The 18,936-nt window shown below is 37.3% G+C and overlaps 1 protein-coding gene across 1 annotated transcript; it reads left to right on the top strand.

The window, feature by feature from the left end:
- Positions 1-2,468: 2,468 nt before the first annotated feature.
- Positions 2,469-15,545, top strand: rbm44 (RNA binding motif protein 44; the record flags this gene model as incomplete). Its single annotated transcript, XM_080038520.1, has 19 exons — positions 2,469-2,486; positions 2,685-2,853; positions 2,952-2,979; positions 3,261-3,367; positions 4,358-4,432; positions 5,165-5,370; positions 5,950-6,164; positions 6,885-7,353; positions 7,738-7,799; positions 8,557-8,706; positions 9,492-9,657; positions 10,099-10,133; positions 10,333-10,420; positions 10,822-10,939; positions 11,985-12,110; positions 12,801-12,874; positions 14,140-14,213; positions 14,657-14,882; positions 15,243-15,545. 19 exons carry the CDS (start codon positions 2,469-2,471, stop codon positions 15,543-15,545), a joined length of 2,709 nt encoding a protein of 902 aa, XP_079894646.1.
- Between the last annotated feature and the right edge of the window lie 3,391 nt (positions 15,546-18,936).

Here is an 18,936-nt window from a genome sequence, read left to right as displayed (position 1 = left end):
TCTCTCTGACAAACACACACAAACACACACACACACACACACGCACACAAGTTATTATTTGCTTCAGATTTTCATGACCGCTTATACAGTATGTTACATTAACAATGGCTGCCCTCTAGTGGATGGGGACCTGTAGTACTAGAAGATGAGTACTCTGATAGATAGATAGATAGATAGATAGATAGATAGATAGATAGATAGATAGATAGATAGATAGATAGATAGATAGATAGATAGATAGATAGATAGATAGATAGATAGATAGATAGATAGATAGATAGATAGATAGATAGATAGATAGATAGATAGATAGATAGATAGATAGATAGATGGATGGATGGACGGACAGACAGACAGACAGACACAGTTCTTGTTCTCTGCCCACAGGCTTTGTTGAGCTAATTTACATGTGATGTGACAGCGGTCACAGCTTGTGCGAAAACATTGTATCACCAACACTGCTGAGCGTTTAGTTACTCATACACACATTTTTTGATGAGCTGTTTACTCTGCTGGTGTTACATATCTGGTTTCAATGGCGGTAAAATAACAGTTAAATATGTGTTGTATACAAATGCTGATCAAAAACAGAGATACTTTCCTTAGAAGAAATCACAAGGAATAGCTTTAATGAATGTACAAGTCTTTATTATTTAAACATTATGTGAGCTTCAATTTATATATACAATACACAAGTTAGTTAAAGGTGGGGTCAGTGATTCTAGAGAATGCTTGTTGTCAAAATCACTTTTTATGATGATACTCTATCTCTCCGTACTGTGTGTGCGCTGAATGAAAACTGGTGTTAACACAAAGCCTAGGCTCTGTAAACTGGTATGTAAACAAAGGGGGCCCACCGTTTCTTTTTCAGCGCGCACACACACAGTACGGACAGGTAGCGGATCGTGAGAAGATATTCACTGATTTTGACAAAAAGTGATTTTGACAACCAGCAGTTCTCCAGAATCACTGACTCCACCTTTAAGTGCAATGTGAAATCCTGCTATAACACTGTGTAGCCTCTGTCACAGCAAACAATTGTAAACAATGCGTTGCCATAGATGGACAAACTGTTGCATGTTCCTCTTCAAATGCAGCAGATGTCTTCATTTTCTGTGTCTGTTTTCTTCTGTTGATGGTGGGTGTAGTGTGGGAGTGTAGAATTGAAGCCCTTGTTTTTAATGTGTATTTTTCCATCTTTAAGCTGCACATTGAAATTCCCAAACCAGCACAATAAAAAGGTTCAAATTGAATTCAACCGCAAAAATAATAATTAAATTAAATCCAAATGTAGCACTTATCCCATTGGGCCACGGTGCCACAACAATACAGTCTCTTCATTGAATCCTGTGGATTTTAAAGACACACTGACGTCAATATTATATAATTGTCCGTGCGGGGGAGTGGACCACTTACAAGCACCGAATAGACTCCCTCTTGCTGTGCAGATAACTTTATTATAAATATGAATTTCCCTTTGAGAAAAGAACAATTTATTTGAATAATGGAGTGGGCCTACTTGGTTAACTTTGTCTCTACGTGGTTCTGTGAGCTATATAACAGTAAACCACTGAGAGAGGAAGTTGTACTGCTTCTTCTAACCTAAATCCTAATGGAGATGTACTAATTCCACACTGTATAAGTACTCTCTCTCTCTCTCTCTGTTACAAATACAACTTCAACGTATGTAAGTAGGGCCTATAGGCTAGTTTTTAATCAGGGAATTGCAGCTATAAAATGTCACCGGGACTACTATTATTCTACTATTATTCTAGCATATATACAAATTTAAACATATTATCTTAAATCTGCCCAACTCTATAGCCTACCTGTTACTGTTTTAATTAGGCTATATTTTACTTTCGCCCATTTGCAGCCATTCTAAATGTTTCAATTGTTTTTCAGTTGTTGTGTATTTGATGTATTTTCATTTGCATATTGTGTATTGTTTTTGCTTTGCATTTGTTTGAAAAATTAAACTAAATAAAATATATAATTTGTGTCTGTGCTGCTAGCATTTAAAAAAAATATATATATATTTTTTTTACAAGGAACAATTTTTTTCTGCATTACTTTGACTAAAGAAATGGTCTGAACACTTTTCAAAACATTTTGAAAAGGAATAAAGTGGTGTAAAATAAGCTAAACTATGTTTAAAGTCCTACACATGATATTTATTTGAAATACAGGAAGCAAAACTATCACGGGAAACAGAAAAATCTAGCTAAAACTGGATACCATTAGACAAACGCATGGACAAAAGGGGCGTGGTGATAATTTAGTTCATAATTTGGGGTCGACTGTCACTTTAATCGCCACGCGATACTGTAGCTAGTTACCAATAAGCTTAATTAGCACCTGAAGTAGATATGTAGCTGCCTCCGAACGGTACAATATCAAAACTACAGCATAGACAGGCTTTTTAGTTTTAACAACACCCTTTATTTCTTGTTGCTAACACGGTGAAAATGGCAGGACAGCAGCAGGTAACACGTGCTTAACGTTCAATTATCATTTTAAAATGCTTTGATGTCCACGCGCACATTTTTTTTCCAGTCAGTCAAATGGCGTCATAGGCTACTGTACTGTATTGGATTGGTGATGGTGACACTTAATAGATATGTTTTACACTGGTGTTTTTTTTTAAATCTTTGGGTGAATATTTTGGTGCCCTGAATCCAAAGGCTGTGTTTCAGGCGGTGTGGCCTAGCTTCCCTCTGGCCGTCCCCTACCACCAGGTGTCGGTCCCAAACCCAAACTCGTACCTGCAGGACACCTACGGGAGCCTGGTGCTGCAGCCAGGCGTCATACCCTGCTGTTTCTACAACACAGTCATACAAAACCCAAGTCCAAGTAAGTTCACTTTGGCCTTATCAAAACACCATTTAGGTTAAAAATAGTTAGAAATATATATATTTTTAAATTCAAACATCGCTTTTCTTCATCAACAGTGGAGAACAGGATATTATTTCTGGACAGGTATGCAACTATTTTCTTTTACTCAATGTCAATTAAGTTGTATTGGTCTGACGGATCATATTATAGGCCCTATACTAAGGCCAAGCAGTTGACGTAGATGATAAGCAATTATTGTAGGCCTACAGTACAACATGCCAATATCATCAATCATTTTTGCAATATCATAAAAGGCAGTAATCAATGTATACAAACATATTCATTTAGCCTTTTTTATGACTTTCTCTCCCTCCCTTCATGCATGGTTTAAATGACTAATAAACTCTTGTTGTGCATGTTTCCAGGTCTGTACTTGACTTGGTGGAGGCTCATGCATACCTAGAGCTGACAGACCCCAAACTGCTGGGCTGGTATCTGTGCTTGTCTCAGGAAGACAGAAAGATCATTCAAGGTGTTTGTATAGAGAGTATATAATAATTTACAATAACTATAATCAAACTATATCCAATAATCTATGGAATTTTTTTCTTTTACTTATTTTTTAATTTATTTAACAGACTACTTTTTCTCTGTTTTATAAATTCTGGCTATTGCTTTTTTTTATTTTTTTATTTTTTATATTCTTGTTTTGATGTAATGTGAAGGAGGGTAGGTATAATAAGTCTCGGCTTCTTTTTTTAAAATTATTGATTGGTGTATTTATTATGTCTTTGTGGTCATGGACCGAAAAAAATATTTACTACTGAGGTACGCTCACGTTCACCTTCCACGTTCCATGTTCCAGTACAGCCACTGAGTGGGATGGAATGGGGCGCAGTCGTTAAACCTCCCATCTGCTCTTTAGATCGTTGGGAGTTGATGAGTAAAGCAGACCATGTTATGTGCCCAATGTGTTATCAGCTCTGATCTGAACAGTCTGTACAACTTACTCAGGGATGCTATTCTACAAGCCGATAGTTCTCTGCTTTCCTTGTTTTTTTAAGATTTGTTTTTATTGACAGAGGCTCAAATGACAGCACAATTACAGTTCAAATAATGTGTCAAGTTCCATTCCTGAATTTGGAAACATTTACAAAATTGTGAAAGTACAAAAATACTTACCAAAAATAAAGTATATCTCAGAATCAACACAGGAAACCGGTTGATGGTTATCTGCTTTTCTTGGGCATTATTTATTAAAAATCAAATGTTTTTTTTGGAATATTAATCAGACTAAACAAGACCTACTTTGGAGAGGTCACCTTGGACTTTGTGATGTTACAATGACCTTTTTCATTATTTTCTGACATTTAAAGGTGGGCACTGCTACCATTTGATATGTATGTAAACAAAGGTGGGCCTAAGGTAGCTAGTAACATGCCCGTTTACAGTGTCTAGGCTATGTATTAACACTGGATTTTTTTTCCAGCACACACACTTTAATTTTTCTTCTTTCTGGTAGATGAAGGAGGTTTCCATCTGTTCCTGCAGAGGCACCCGGCCCTACAGCTGTCCAGGCATCATGTTTACGTCAAGTGTAAGTCTGTCAAACTGCTGTTAGCGCCTAAAAGCTAAAACACACATACAGCCCCGGGAAAAAAATTAAGAGACCAGTCTGGATATTTCTTAAATCTTTATCTCTACATTACTTATTGAAAATGCCCCAAATGACAATATTTCTGTTGTGAATTTGGTAGAAATGTTTGTCAGTAGTTTATTTTATAAAACCAAAATGTTCATTCTACGCAAACATATGCCTATAAATAGTAAAACAAGAGACACTGAACATTTGGGGTGGTCTCTTAATTTTTTTTCCGGAGCTGTATAATGCTATAGTGCACAGCATAAACAGTAACAGTTTCTCTTATGTGCACACAATGCAGATCACATGAGAAGAGTTGGTCCTGCTCAGCCAGCCACGACAACCTGCAAGCAAACGTATGTCTCCCAGTGCAATGAATTGATGACACACAAAAAACGTAATGTTGAAAAAACAAAAAAACAAACAAAAAAACGTTTTTTCAGATCTAGAACGTCAGGAGCAAAGAAGTGCATATGTGGTAATATGAGTTTTTTTTTCTTATATCTTTTTTTACGTTGAATACACAGAATTGCACATAAATAAAACATACGTACAAACTTATTTATTTTCTTCATTTTTAGTTGACAGTTCAGTTGCATTAAAAGCCAGTTAACTTCTGTCTGTATTATATTGTGATTATGGGCTATACAAATAAAACTGATTCGATTTGTATTCTACTCTTGTAAGGCCTTCCTGACGCACAAAGAGAGTTGGAGTTGCTTCCAAACAACGTCCGTGAGACGTTATCTCGGCTGGGCTGTAGCTGCAGAGTGGAGGGCTCACAGAAACACCCTCATGAGGGACGGTCCCAATGTGAGCAGCTGGTGCACGTGCAGGACGGCTTCAATTCAGCCTATACCAGCCCCAATACACAGGAACAACACACTCTCCAGGTACATAAAGTGAGAGGAGAATGGTAAATTGACTCCACTTATATAGCGATTTTTCCCTGGGTTTTTCACAGACTCAAAGCGCTTTACATTGTTTTGTACACATTCACCCAATCACACACACATTCATACACCGATAGCAGCAGCTACCACGCACAGTGCAAGCTAACTATCGGGAGCAATTCGGAGTTCAGTGTCTCTTTGCCCAAGGACACCTCGACATGTGGCGGGGAGACGGGGGATCGAACCACCGACCCTGCACTCCAGTGGCCGACCACCCGACACACTCCACCACAGCTGCAAAGAAGTGATATCTGTCTGTGTGTTTGACAATTTAACTGTTTCTAAACAACACTGTCGGCACTTCACCATCTATGACGTTAGCCTTTGTTGATGTATTTTATGCCTTCTGCTTCGCACTAGAATCAACAACTGAAACATTTCTACGTTATTACAGTGTCAAGGTTAACATCTCTTGGGATTTTTCTGAGCTCAGTGGGCGACACCAGTTTGTAAACGCTGCCATATTGAGATTTTTTTTTCTTTTTCCAAAAGTGAATAATAAAGTGTCTTATTTTGAAGGGCGCTCCTCTGTACCAGCTGGGTGAGGAGAGCCCTCTGTGGCAGATGGCGTTCAATAGCAGCGCCGCAGCAGCCGTGTGTGAGGACCCAGTCACCATGGCAACATACTCTCTAGACCTGCAGCCAGAGAGACTGAGACAGGAAGCCAAGCCTGAGATCACTGTGACACAAGGACAGGGTCAGGCCTTTACATACGCTGAGGCCACTCCTATACAGTGAGTATGCAGCTCATGTCTGTCACAATACGTACACTATAGTTTTTTTTTTTTTTTTTTTTTTTTTTTTTTTTTTCTTGGCATTTTCGAGCTTTATTAGACAGTACAGAGTTGAAATGGGGAGACAGAGAGAGAGAGAGGGGGGATGACCTGCAGTAAAGGTCCATGGGTCGGATTTGAACCACATATGCAACAAAGGCTGGAGCCGATATGGTACGCACTCTATCCACTACGCCACCGGAGCGCCCCGAAACTATAGTCTTTTCTACGAGTTTAGCCATTTAGTTTACATTTTAAAACTGTAAATTAGTGGCTGAACGATCTAAAGTGAAGCTTCAGTGTAATTTTCAATGTTTAGCTGTGTTAAAGATGGAGTCAGTGATTCTGGAGGATGCTTATTGTCAAACTCACTTTTTGTCAAAATAAGTGAATATCTCCTCATGATCATGTAACTCGTGTCTCAAGCTCAGAGTTCACTAACTTTTGCACATACAAAAGTTGGCAAATAATAAATTTTATTTGTTTTAACAATTGATTTCCGGAAAAGAAAAATGTGAAATTAATATGTTATTTCATTTAAAAAAATACTGGTATTGATTAAAAAATGAATTAATAATGGTTAAACTAAATAAAATTCCAAAAGGCTCAAGAGGTTCACATACTTTCAAGCAGCACTGTAGATATCACTAACTTTTTAACGTTTTTTTTTTGTTGTTACAGGACAGAATGGCCAACAGTTGAGAAAGACTCTTCTTCTGACTGCTACATCTTTGGCAGCGCACACGTCAACAGTACCAGCAACAATGACAGTAGCACAATCCAACCAATACAGCCAGAACCAGTCAACTCTCCTCTAAACAGATTCTCCGCAGATGAAAATGAAGCTAGTTTGAGCTCTGAAGACCAAAGTGACAGCTTCCATTGTGTCATGGCGGACGATCAAAGCATTCTCATCTGTCTGGCCAGTGACGATGTAAAACCAAAGTCCGATCAGTCTGTTGTCAAGACTACGGACACTGCAGACAAGTCCACCTCTCCTATGATGGCCATAGTTACCACCTGCGACATAATGGTTGGCACGGAGATAGCACCGCACATGGCAACCTTCTCCCAAACCGAAGAACCAAAAACATCAGACAAACACGTGATCACTGAAGTGCACATGGCAGACCTGGACTATCTCGCTGAGGTAAGGATGATGATAGAGCGATTTATTGAAATATCTATAGGATTTTTTATTTTTTATTTTTTTTATAACTGTTTTCTTCCTTCTTTCTTTTTTCTTTCTTTTAATTACATTTTTTAATTACATTTCTTACATATGAAATAAAATACATATATTAAATATACTTCAAAAATAGGTTTGAATATTCAAAATTGTGAATATAAGTCTGTGGTATACCCATAACTACATATCCAGCATCATTTCCCAATCTATATTAAAGAATAAATATAAACTATATATGTATCCATATTCACACACTCACATAGATGCACAACATAATGATACATTACTTTTTCCAATTTACAAACTTTAACTTTCATTATAACATCACCTCTTTTAACATTTCAGGAGTTCATCAAACTGAAGATGGTTGAAGCTCAGATGAAAGCGCACAAGGAGAAAATGAAAGGGTAATGTATCAGAAACACACAGAAGATTTTCCCCCAAAAGGAAAATTATTTTCTAGCGCTCATTATAGAGAATTTCCATCAAGTAACGTACAGATGAAGATTTAAAGAGGACCTATTATACTACTTTTCTGGTCTTAATTTCTTGTTTTACACTGCTATAGAGCAACCTGACACGAATCACATCACAAAAAACTATGTAGATTTTCGGGAAGCTCTTTCTCTTATTTTGGCAATCCAGCATGCCTGTGCTTCGGCCATCTCCGCTCCCTCCGCCTGTGCTTCGGCCATCTCCGCTCCCCCCGCCCCCTCCTGTAAACCCCACTCCGTTGTGATTGGTTACCTTCCTTCCGGAACACTTTCAGTGGCGGGAAGCGCGAGCATGGACCTATAAGGGCGCGAGGCAGACGCGAGCAAGGAAGTGACAGCATTACTATACATGGAAACATCCGCGTGGTGACGACACCAAGTTACATACGACGTCACGAAGTTACAAAGCGTCAAGCCGCTTTGAACACGTGACTTCTCGACTGGCTAGAATAGTGTCTAGTGCTCTGCACAGACACCCCAGATGGTCAGCAGGGAATACGTCGAAATGCATCTAAGTCATTATTTGATAATTTAGTATGGTTAAGCATGACTATAAATCATCATAAAAACGTTTATAGTTCATAAAAGTCAAAAAGCATCATAGGTCCTCTTTAAGAAAAATCCAGACTGGTCTCTTAATTTTTTCCGGGGCTGTATATTTTGTTCCCAGGTCTGGTGGTAAACAGAGGAAGGACTGTGAGTGTGTCCATCGGGCACAGCAGGCAGAGCTGAGCCTCTTGGCACTGCAGTATCACATGTGCACACAGCACCTCTGCAGACTCTACTCTACCTCTAATGAGGGAACCAGGCTCACTGCTATGTAAGGAGACTACACCAGTACTGTTCAGACTTTAACATTACATTACATTTTATTTGGCTGACGCTTTTATCCAAAGCGACTTCTATTAAGTGCATTCAACCATGAAGGTACAAACTCAGAACAACAGGAAACATGTAAGTACTAAAGCTTTGAATAAACCAAACTACAGTGCCACATTTCAGTGCTACATGGAGATGTAACAAGTGCAATTTTTTTTTTATACCTTTAGCTCTTCCTTTGAGACGTTTATAGAATTAAAATATATTTAACCAGATGGATTTTGGTATTGAAAATCAGTAATGCATAAGTACTGTATTTTTTTAATTAGTGTATAATCACTTGAAAATATATTTTCTTAGTACCTTAGAATGAGCCTTTTATATCTACATAGACCACCATCTTTCTCAGTAGCACAGAATGGACAAACTTCATTCTCTTACACATTTTTATATGTAGTGGGTGTCCATCAGAAATGCACCTGTTGAAAGACCAAGAAGAAGAAGAATAAGTACAATAGAATAAATAACTAAATACATCTTCACCTCATCACTTAATATTGTGGAAAGACTTGAGGCAGTGGTGGATTATGCTATCTTTAGTTAATAGCTTCTTGTCCTTGAAGGCCACCGTAGCTTCTGTAAGTTCTCCTAAAGGGAAGGGTAGACGCAGCATTGCAATCTAGCATCTCACCACTAGATGATGCTAAGTATTCCTATACTGTATTACACACTGCAACTTCAAGCTGTACTTGTATTTTTTTATGTATTATTCCCGTCTCTCTGCAGGCCTAAGGACCTTCCTCCTAACATACTCAGTGTTCAGCAGACACTAGAATGTGACTATAACCAGATGAGAGCTAAGATCCTGTCTGGAATCCCTCTGGACAAACTCAAGCCTCTGTCTGTGGACTGTGAGCAGATCACCATGGGAACAAGATACACACCTGCACAGGTTAGAATCAACTGTAAATACTTTAAAGCTGTAGTGTGTAACTTCTGCCACCCCCCATGAGGAATTCTGAGAAATTACGACGACACTGTCGGTGCATCTACAGTACATTAGGTAGAGGCCTTCTGTGATGGTGCATGGATTTTATACCTTCTGCTGTACGTCCAGGTTTTTTTCTTAGCTGTGTAATCAACAACTGAAACATTTCTTGGGGTTTTCCTGAGCTCATGCACCAGTGTCAAGGGGGCGATACCAGTTTGTAAATGCTGCCATATTGAGAAATACAGAGAGAGTTTTGTGGAGCTGATAAGATTAATCAACTTTGTGTCAACTTGTTTGGCGATGGCTTGAAAGTAACCGACATTGGACTATATGAAAAAGTTACGCACTATAGCTTTGGACTGTTATAAATTGCACAGCTAATTCTCTTTTGTCTCTGTTTAGATCAGCGTTGAGGTGCAAGAAAGTGTTCCATCTAGGTACGTTCTCGCATACATGCACATTACATGCACATTACATGCACATTACATGCACATACATGCACATTACATGCACATACATGCACATTACATGCACGCGTGACTGATGTAATTCCATTTAAATGGTTTAGCAAAAAAGGCTTTTGAGTTTCTAAATGCGAAAATTTATTTTTTGTGTTTAAAAAAAAATCCCAAATAGCTCCCCGGAGCCACAGAAACAAGAAGCATCAGAGGAAGAAAATCCAGCTTCTGATAATCAAAGTAAAGATGTTAAAGATGTCTGCCAGGTGAGTTCACACACTGAGATGTAGAAGAGGTTTTTAAGATAAGATAGAACTTAATTCATCCTGAAGGAAACTTTCTTGCCACGATGCTCCAAAAAAAAAAAGAATACAAAATAATTAAAATATGAATGTATATGAGATAAAGATAATACCAACTTTATATTAACAGAAAACAAATCTTTAAGCGATTTGTTGTTGCTTTATTGCTCTCAATTGAAACCAGTTCGATATTTAGTGTTGGAAAAAAAAATAAACACCAACAAAAATAAAAACAAGACAACAAATACAAATCAACATATCAATTCACAGTTTCATATGATCGTTAAAAATTATGGCTGATGGCAGCAGACATGAAGGGTGTTTTTTAATTTTTAATTCTTTAATTTGTATAATTTCTTCTCTAGGACAGTCAGAAAGAGGTCAAACCGGTCAGGAAGGAGAGAGTGAGGAGAGCGGTCACTCTCGTCCCCAGAGATAAAGATGGTTTCAATAAGGCAAACAGACCAGGAGACAGGCAGTCCAGTAAGTTAGAAGCATCCCACTCACATTCATTTAAAATGATTAACTGGGGGGGGCGCTCCGGTGGTGTAGTGGATAGAGCACGTACCATATTGGCTCCGGCCTTCGTTGCAGTGGTCCCGGGTTCAAATCCGACCCGTGGACCTTTACTGCAGGTCATCCCCCCTCTCTCTCTGTCTCCCCATTACAACTCTGTACTGTCTAATAAAGCTTGAAAATGCCAAAAATTACCACAAGAGACTAAAGAATTAAGACAGACTAAAAAAGTACACACAAAAACAGAAAAACAAACATTCTTACCCACCACCATGGCTGCATAGCTTTGTATAGCTTTGTATTGTTTTGTGTTGTATCGTTCTTTGTGCCATCATTATAGAACACCATATTACATATCATTGTCACAAAATGGTTCTTCTAGTGTGTATCCTCCTCTTGACTGTATTTGTCTCTTTTTCTCATGTCTGTGCTTTCTTTTTAGGTTTGTCTTCTTATATTTATATATTTGTCTTATATATTTAATTATATTTTACTGACGCCATTTTTGTTTTCGTGTTTTTTCTTTTCTTTTATGTATATTCTATGCAATGTAAAGCGTCTTTGAGTGACCTCCAAAAAAGCGCTATATAAAACCTATCAATTATTATTATTATTATTATTTTGGCCAGGCCTTGCTCGAAAAAGAGGTAATTTGATCTCATGCAATTCTTGCCTGGTAAAATAAAGGTTAAACAAAATTGTTCGGTTTCTAAATTAAAACTGTGTTATTGTTCGTGTGGACGTCAGCTGTCAATGGCAATTTTCTTTTTATTTTATTTTTCAATAAGTATTATTATTTGATTTAATGATTTACTATGATTATTATTATTATTTTAGTTGTAATTAATTACTTTATATTTGATACATATTACATCCAAAATTCTGACATAAAACAAAAACAATCCACATTTTTATTCACTGTGCCATACATGCTTCACTTTTATGATTGTTAAGCCTCTTCTCTTTCAGTATTTTTTTAAAGTTTTTGTAATGTGTAAAATGTGATCATCAGCTGGAGGCAAAGAGCTGAACTCATGTGAGGACTGGTACGATGCAGAGGAAGACCTGGAGCAGACAGCAGCCACTGAGACCAGACAGCAACCAACAGGGAACACACACGTTAAAGACACTCTCGCAGGTTAAACATCTATATCTACATCTATACATAACCTATTCTAATCTGTACACGCCCATTCAAAAGGTATTATACAGGATTCAATTCAGTTTATTTAAGAAGGGGACAGTGCAAATTGATAAAACACATCATTATACATGAGTTAAAAATGCCAGGATTATAAAACAACAGAACACAAAGCACCAGTGGATTTTATTTTACATGTTTTTCCAAACATAAGGATTAAAATCCGAGATGGTAAGTGTTCGGTGAATGTAGCTTAAAGGTGCACCATGCACTTTCAGGGGAGGGGGATTTGTTTTGATATGATGACCCTCAAGTTAGTTTACAAAACTTTCTTAGAATTCTTAGTATTGAATAATTATGTCATGATAAATCAAAACTAAATTATTGTGAGGGACCTGGAACAGAACGGCCTAGAATATGTTTGTAAACCAAACTGTGGGCCCTGCTGCTGTAAACAACAACAACAGTGAAACAGTACATTTTTCAGGAAGCTCTCTAACTTCAAACAATGTTCCCGGGATCACATTTTACTGTGAGGAAAGTTTGTTTATTCAGGAATAAGAATATACCTTTAAAAAAAATTCACTTCTCTGACACACACCCAAAGTTACATAGTGCACCTTCAAGCATTTACGCCACAAATGTAGAGTTTTCTTTTTCATGTTGATGGTGTTGGTTTGGTTTCAGCCCCAGAGGCAGAGAGTCCTGAGGTCCAGAGCGCAGTGCTGTGTGTTTCCAACCTGCCCACTGACGTCACAGAGGTGAGATTTACCGTTATTATCTCATCGTAGAACTGGTTGGAATCAGTGTTGTTTTTTACCTTAATGCGATGTTTACATCAGTTTATCGTTACCGTACATTTGTTCGTAAAGTTTTTTTTTTTATAGTAGTCGAAACATTTCAGGGTACAAACAAATTAAGTTGTGAGAATCAGTGTTGTAGTAGCAGTCTTTTGTCGTATTATTTTTTAACCTTAATGCGATGTTTATATCTGTTTATTGTTACCGTACATTTGATCGTACTGTATGTTTTTTTAACTATAATGTTTAATGACAACAAACAAATGAATACTAGTCTGTTAACATGAACGTATATAATTAATTGATCAAGTTAGACAATATTATGTTATATTGGATTATATATTTCTTTTAAACACATCTTTAACCTGTTCAAACCATTATATTTATATGTTTATAGTTATATTTCTTCATATATATACAGTATACACATCTGTATATACCACCAGTTCCTACCTCCCCACATTGCAGAATACACTTTTCTATTTTACTCTACAGTATGTCTTTATATATTTAACTTAAAGGCCTACTTCACCGGTTTGAATATGAAGGTGTATTGAATTCTGAGATCCTATGTAGTATAAATGTGCGAAAAAAATTGAAATCGGTTCATCCTAGCCTGAGAAAAGGCAGAAAGAGTGTTTTTTTTAACCCTATGTTTCTCTTTCTCGTGACATCACAGAAAGAGAAATATAGGGTTAAAAAAAAACTTACTTTGTAAATATTACTGTGATGTCTTTTACTGTGACATCACAGTAATATTTACAAAGTAAGTTTTTTTTTTAACCCTATATTTCTCTTTCTGTGATGTTACGAGAAAGAGAAATATAGGGTTAAAAAAAAAACACTCTTTCTGCTTTTTCTCAGGCTAGGATGAACCGATTTTAATTTTTTTCGCACATTTATACTACATAGGATCTCAGAATTCAATACACCTTCATATTCAAACCGGTGAAGTAGGCCTTTAACTTTAGTCCATTTTATATCAATGTAATATACATTCCTACATTTAAATTTTTTCTTCAGTATTTTGTCATTTTGCACTATTTGTCTTTGTCTTAATGCACATATATTTTGTGTGTTGTATTGTAGGAGACACTTAATAATTTAATTGCCAACGCCTGTATTTGTTGTGCATATGATAAATCAACCTAAAACTTGTATAGTGCCCTTATGGCCAGCAGATGGCAGTACACGCTTTAACTTAACCTTCAAACTGTCTCTGCCAGAGTGATGTGAAGCAGTGGTTTGAGAAATACCAAGTGTGTGAAGTCAGCATCTCTGCTCTGAACAATGACTGGAGGTGAGATACTGCCCCTGACAGCTAACGAACATAATATGTGACATTGATATTGTTGCATACAGCATTCATAAATATTATTGAGCTTTGTCTATGTGTAGGTTTGTGCTACTTGTTACTAGTCCTTTAAGGTGGAGTCAATGATTCTGGAGAAAGCTTGACTGTGTTTGTACTGTGTGTGCATGCCTGTTTACAGAGCCTAGGCTGTGCATTTACAGCAGATTTTATTTTTACAGCGCGCACACACAGAACGGACAGTTAGCGGATTGCGATGAGATATTCACTGATTTTGACAAAGTGATTTTGACAACAAGCATTCTCCAGAATCGCTGACACCACCTTTTGAAATATCTAGTTCTAATTCAAAACAGCGATTTTGATTTTCTTCCAAAATGGCCACCTAAAATCACTCTTACTAACCCTGTCTCCCTACCTGTGTTCTCCAGAGTTGCCATAGTGATGCTGAGTGGAGCCCAGTGTGCAGAGGCTGCAGTGAGAGAGCTGAACGGCAGCACAAAGCACGGCCGCGCTCTACGTGTGGAGCACATTAACAATAACACTAACATTACCAACAGAGCAGGCAGTGCTGTGACCCATAACCAGAGTCCAGCCCTGTCTGAGAGTTCACAGGACCACTCCACACCACACACACTTCACAGCACAGACAGGAAGGTGAGGATAGGACATCAACATAGTTTTTTTTTTTTTTTTCAAATCTTTATTGGAACTTAATGAATATTACATCAACATCCCGATGTTTGGTTCTTAAAGATTGACTATTGCCAACATTTTCACTAAAAAGGAAAATATAGAGTCACACACAAAAGTAATCCGACTCAATGATCACTTCTGCACAGATTTTGTGGGGCTCTTATCATATCTTTTTTCATTAAAATGTTGCATAGGGATAATACATCAACAATCAGCTACAGACAGACAGATTTAGTACAAACAATTTCTAAATGAAAGTGCCGGTAAGTACAGGAAAACTTAAAAACAAACCTTCCTTCTTTCCCCTCTCTCTCTCTCTAGCTGCTCATCCACCCCCCGCTCAGCCCGGTGTTTAAGCCCCGTCAGGTGGTGTGTATCTCCCCCACGGCCAAGGGGACGTGCGTGCCCCAACACTACGGCACCATGGGGAGCTTTGACACGCTGATGGCCGAACTCACCCAGAGACACCCTCACGTTGCCAGGGAGAGCATCGTAGACGCACTGGCGGAGCTCAAGGCAAAACACTGTCTAAGCACACTGCCACTTAGAACCATAAGGGAAATGACATCAGAGATACTGAGCAGGTCAGCCAATGAGGTATTATCAGGAAGCAGGGGGATTTGAAATAGTTGTAGTTTTTCTGGGATTTTTTTTTTATATCTGTAGTTTTTTACAACTCAAATATTTCAAAGATGGGAGAACAATTCATCTAAAAATACTACTGTATTCTTTCAAGTGGAATTTGATTTGTACAGTTATGAGGAAGCAGATTTAAAATATTTATTTAATATTATAAATATTATTTAATATTTTTTTTTCTGTGATTTTGTTGGAAATTATATTTTTTTTGAAAATCGTCAAGACCCCTTAAAGTTTTTTTTTTTTTTTTTTTTTTACAACGCAAGTATTTCAAAGATAGGGTAAGGATTAATCTAAGATGGTTTCTGGGATCTTCCCAAGGACGTTTGGCCAATGACATACAGTTATGAGGAAGCAGTAGATTCAAAATGGTTTCAGTTTCCAAGATTTTGTTAGAATAGTATCTCAACCCCTTCAAATTTTTCTTTAAAATTCAAATATTTCAAAAAAGATGGAGGAACAATTAATCTAAAAAGACTACTGTGTTCTTTACAAGTAAAATTTGATTATTATTTTATTTTATTGCCAGCGAACGTACAACTGTTATGAGTAAGTAAACATGGCACTCAAATTGCTCGTTAACAGTGATTTTGTCAGAAGTTTTTTTCTGAAAGGGGAATTACAACCTCCAGTTTTTTTATTTTTTACAACTGCAATATTTCTAAATGGAGGGAGAGATGAATGTAAAATGACTACTGTGTTCCTTCAGAGTATAGCATTATATATTTTTTGTTGAGTGCTTTAGCCTATGGTTTATTTTTGTTGATGTTCAAAAGTTTGTACATTTGACAGTTTGAAAAGCATCTGTGTTCTTTCTAAGTTATTCTGCCAGTTATTTGGCAGTTAAATATTTTATTTTTTATAAGATAATGGTTTATCAAGATTTATTTAATGGTGCTTAATATTAGATACAGTTGCACATGCAGCAGGATTGTTTGTCCTCTGTCAATAAAAGAGACACACATTGGAATACTTTTTTTCTGTTATTCTCCATGTAAGCTACTTTCTCTGCCTGATACAAGGCTGTAGGCTGGGTTTGAAAAGCTTTACTAACAGGACGTTAGTAAGGCTTTTCAAACACTGCCTACAACTCATACTAATTTTGACGTCAATTTGAGTATGTTGTGGTTGTTAATGCAAGATTGTGTAGGCGAGAAATTCACAGATGATTACTTACTCCCGGGAAGATTTTGGGTATGGATCGATAGGATACTTTTCCTACTCAACCGCCCCACAATGCATTGCGTCTCTACAAACGACATGGAAGTTTTTCTTTTAAATTGCTTCTGTATACTTCAGTGTAAACGGTTCGACGAAGCTCGCACACACAATCGATCTTTTAGTAGACAGTATGTAGTATATACATGTTGAGTATGTAGGAGGGAGGATGTTAGGGCTTTTTGAACACAACAAAGGTCTTAGTCTGACTTTTGGTTCCACAATTAATCAAAATGTTATCAAAATCGCAATCAGCCCTACCACAACTCGCAGGAAAAGCTAAATATGTGTCAAATTAGCATCTTATAAATATAAATTAGATATTGGCAATGCTGCAGAGATGTCCTGCCTGCACGTCGTATTCTACAGACTTAAGAAAACATCTTTGTTTGGTACAGATTCCCACAAAAATCTATTACATTTTTTTCAATGAAACTGATTTTTTTTTTGTAAAAGTGTTCATCCCCTCTTATATCACATATCATAGCACAATTGCAAGATAGTTCACAATAAACGCAATTAGATTATTTTTCTAAACAATGCAGCCCTTGTCTGACGAGTAATCTTAATTAAATTGGCGAATAGAGGAATAGAGTCTTTGTCCTTGTACATGTTACACACCAGCAGTCCACAGTAGGGGCAAACTGGGATATGGTGAAAGCAAAACTTGATGTGTATGTTCATAGTTGATCTGAATTTAACTTTTAATCACAAATTACAGACAAGAATTAACCATTTAATGAACAAAAAACATGATAAATTTGTGTCATCTGAGCATATTCTTACCCCGCGTTCCAAATAACATAATGTTTCTTTTTACTACACTACATACTAAAGTACAGAAGAGTTTTAGGGCCACAGTAGAGAAAAGAAAATTAGATAAGGAAGATTTGTTCCCATTATGTTGAGAAATGTCAAGAATAAAGACGAATACTCCAAAATGCTGTTGGAGCTATCGGGCATCTGTTTATTTTTAGCATAGTGCAATTGACGTGCATGTATATTGGGACATCCTAAATCTTTTTCTGGCATACTAAAATAGTATGGAAGTATGGGGATTGGAACGCAGTGCTAGTTTGCTAATCAAACACATACTCCTGGTTAATTTTTTTTAAGTGTGTGATTAAAGCAAACTTAGATTGAAGGAGTAAAAGTCAGGGGAAGATGTATTTCTCTGACCCACAGAGCCCAGCTGGACTCTGCAGCCAGTAGCTCAGAATAGACCAGGGAATTGAAACCTGAGACGTGATGTTGACAAACCTTTAAACAACAAAACCATGTGTCCTGGCAGCTCCTGGACCAGTCTTAGGTCTTAATACAGCAGGGTTCATACAGATATGTAAAGACCTACTTCACCTGTGGGAATATGAAGGTGTATTGAATTCTGAGATCCTATGTAGTATAAATGTGCAAACATTTTTAGAGATCGGTTCATCCTAGCCTGAGAAAAGGCAGAAAGAGTGTCTTATGGTCTCACTGTCTAACCCTACATTTTCCCATGTGTGACATTACACATGTTAAAATGTAGGGTTAGGATAAACAGGAAAGCTGGGCCAAGGGAAGACTGAGGAAAGACAAACCTCATTCATTACATTAATGCCGGTTCCGTATGGGTGATTCCTAGATCAAAATTCAAGCACTTTTCCAGCACCGTTAAGATGAAAGTGCTTCAACTTTTTCAAGGAGCCTCAAGCATGTGTATATATATATAAAATATTACCTCCATTTCCCAGTAAAATGGAAGAGTATTCATACAGTGTATATTGACAATCACCTGATAAAGCTATTGAAGAAAAATACAGGAATTTTCCATAAAAAAATATGAATTCAAAATAGAATAATCACTCAAATCCAATATCAAGAGGTGTGTCCTGTTAGTATTCATTTGTAATATAGAGGCCTAAACATATTTCAAATCAAGCATTTTCCCACTCTGTAAGCACCCTCTTAATTGCCCTTGGTCACCACTAGGTGTCCACACTAGCTACAGGCAGTGCATCGCAATGCTCTCTGGGTGTGTTAACCTCATTATGTTGCCAAGTGCTCAACATAGCAGCGAACGGGTTAATATTAATCCCTGGTTTGGAAGGGGCGGAGATTCCAGCTGGAACGCGAACCGGACAAACCGACGAGAGAGCAACACACACACACACACACA

Source organism: Ammodytes marinus, assembly GCF_949987685.1.
Source record: "Ammodytes marinus genome assembly, chromosome: 12".
Taxonomy (NCBI): domain Eukaryota; kingdom Metazoa; phylum Chordata; class Actinopteri; order Uranoscopiformes; family Ammodytidae; genus Ammodytes; species Ammodytes marinus.
The sequence above is the reverse complement of the archived record's forward strand: the minus strand, read 5'-3'. Positions and strand labels throughout refer to the sequence as shown.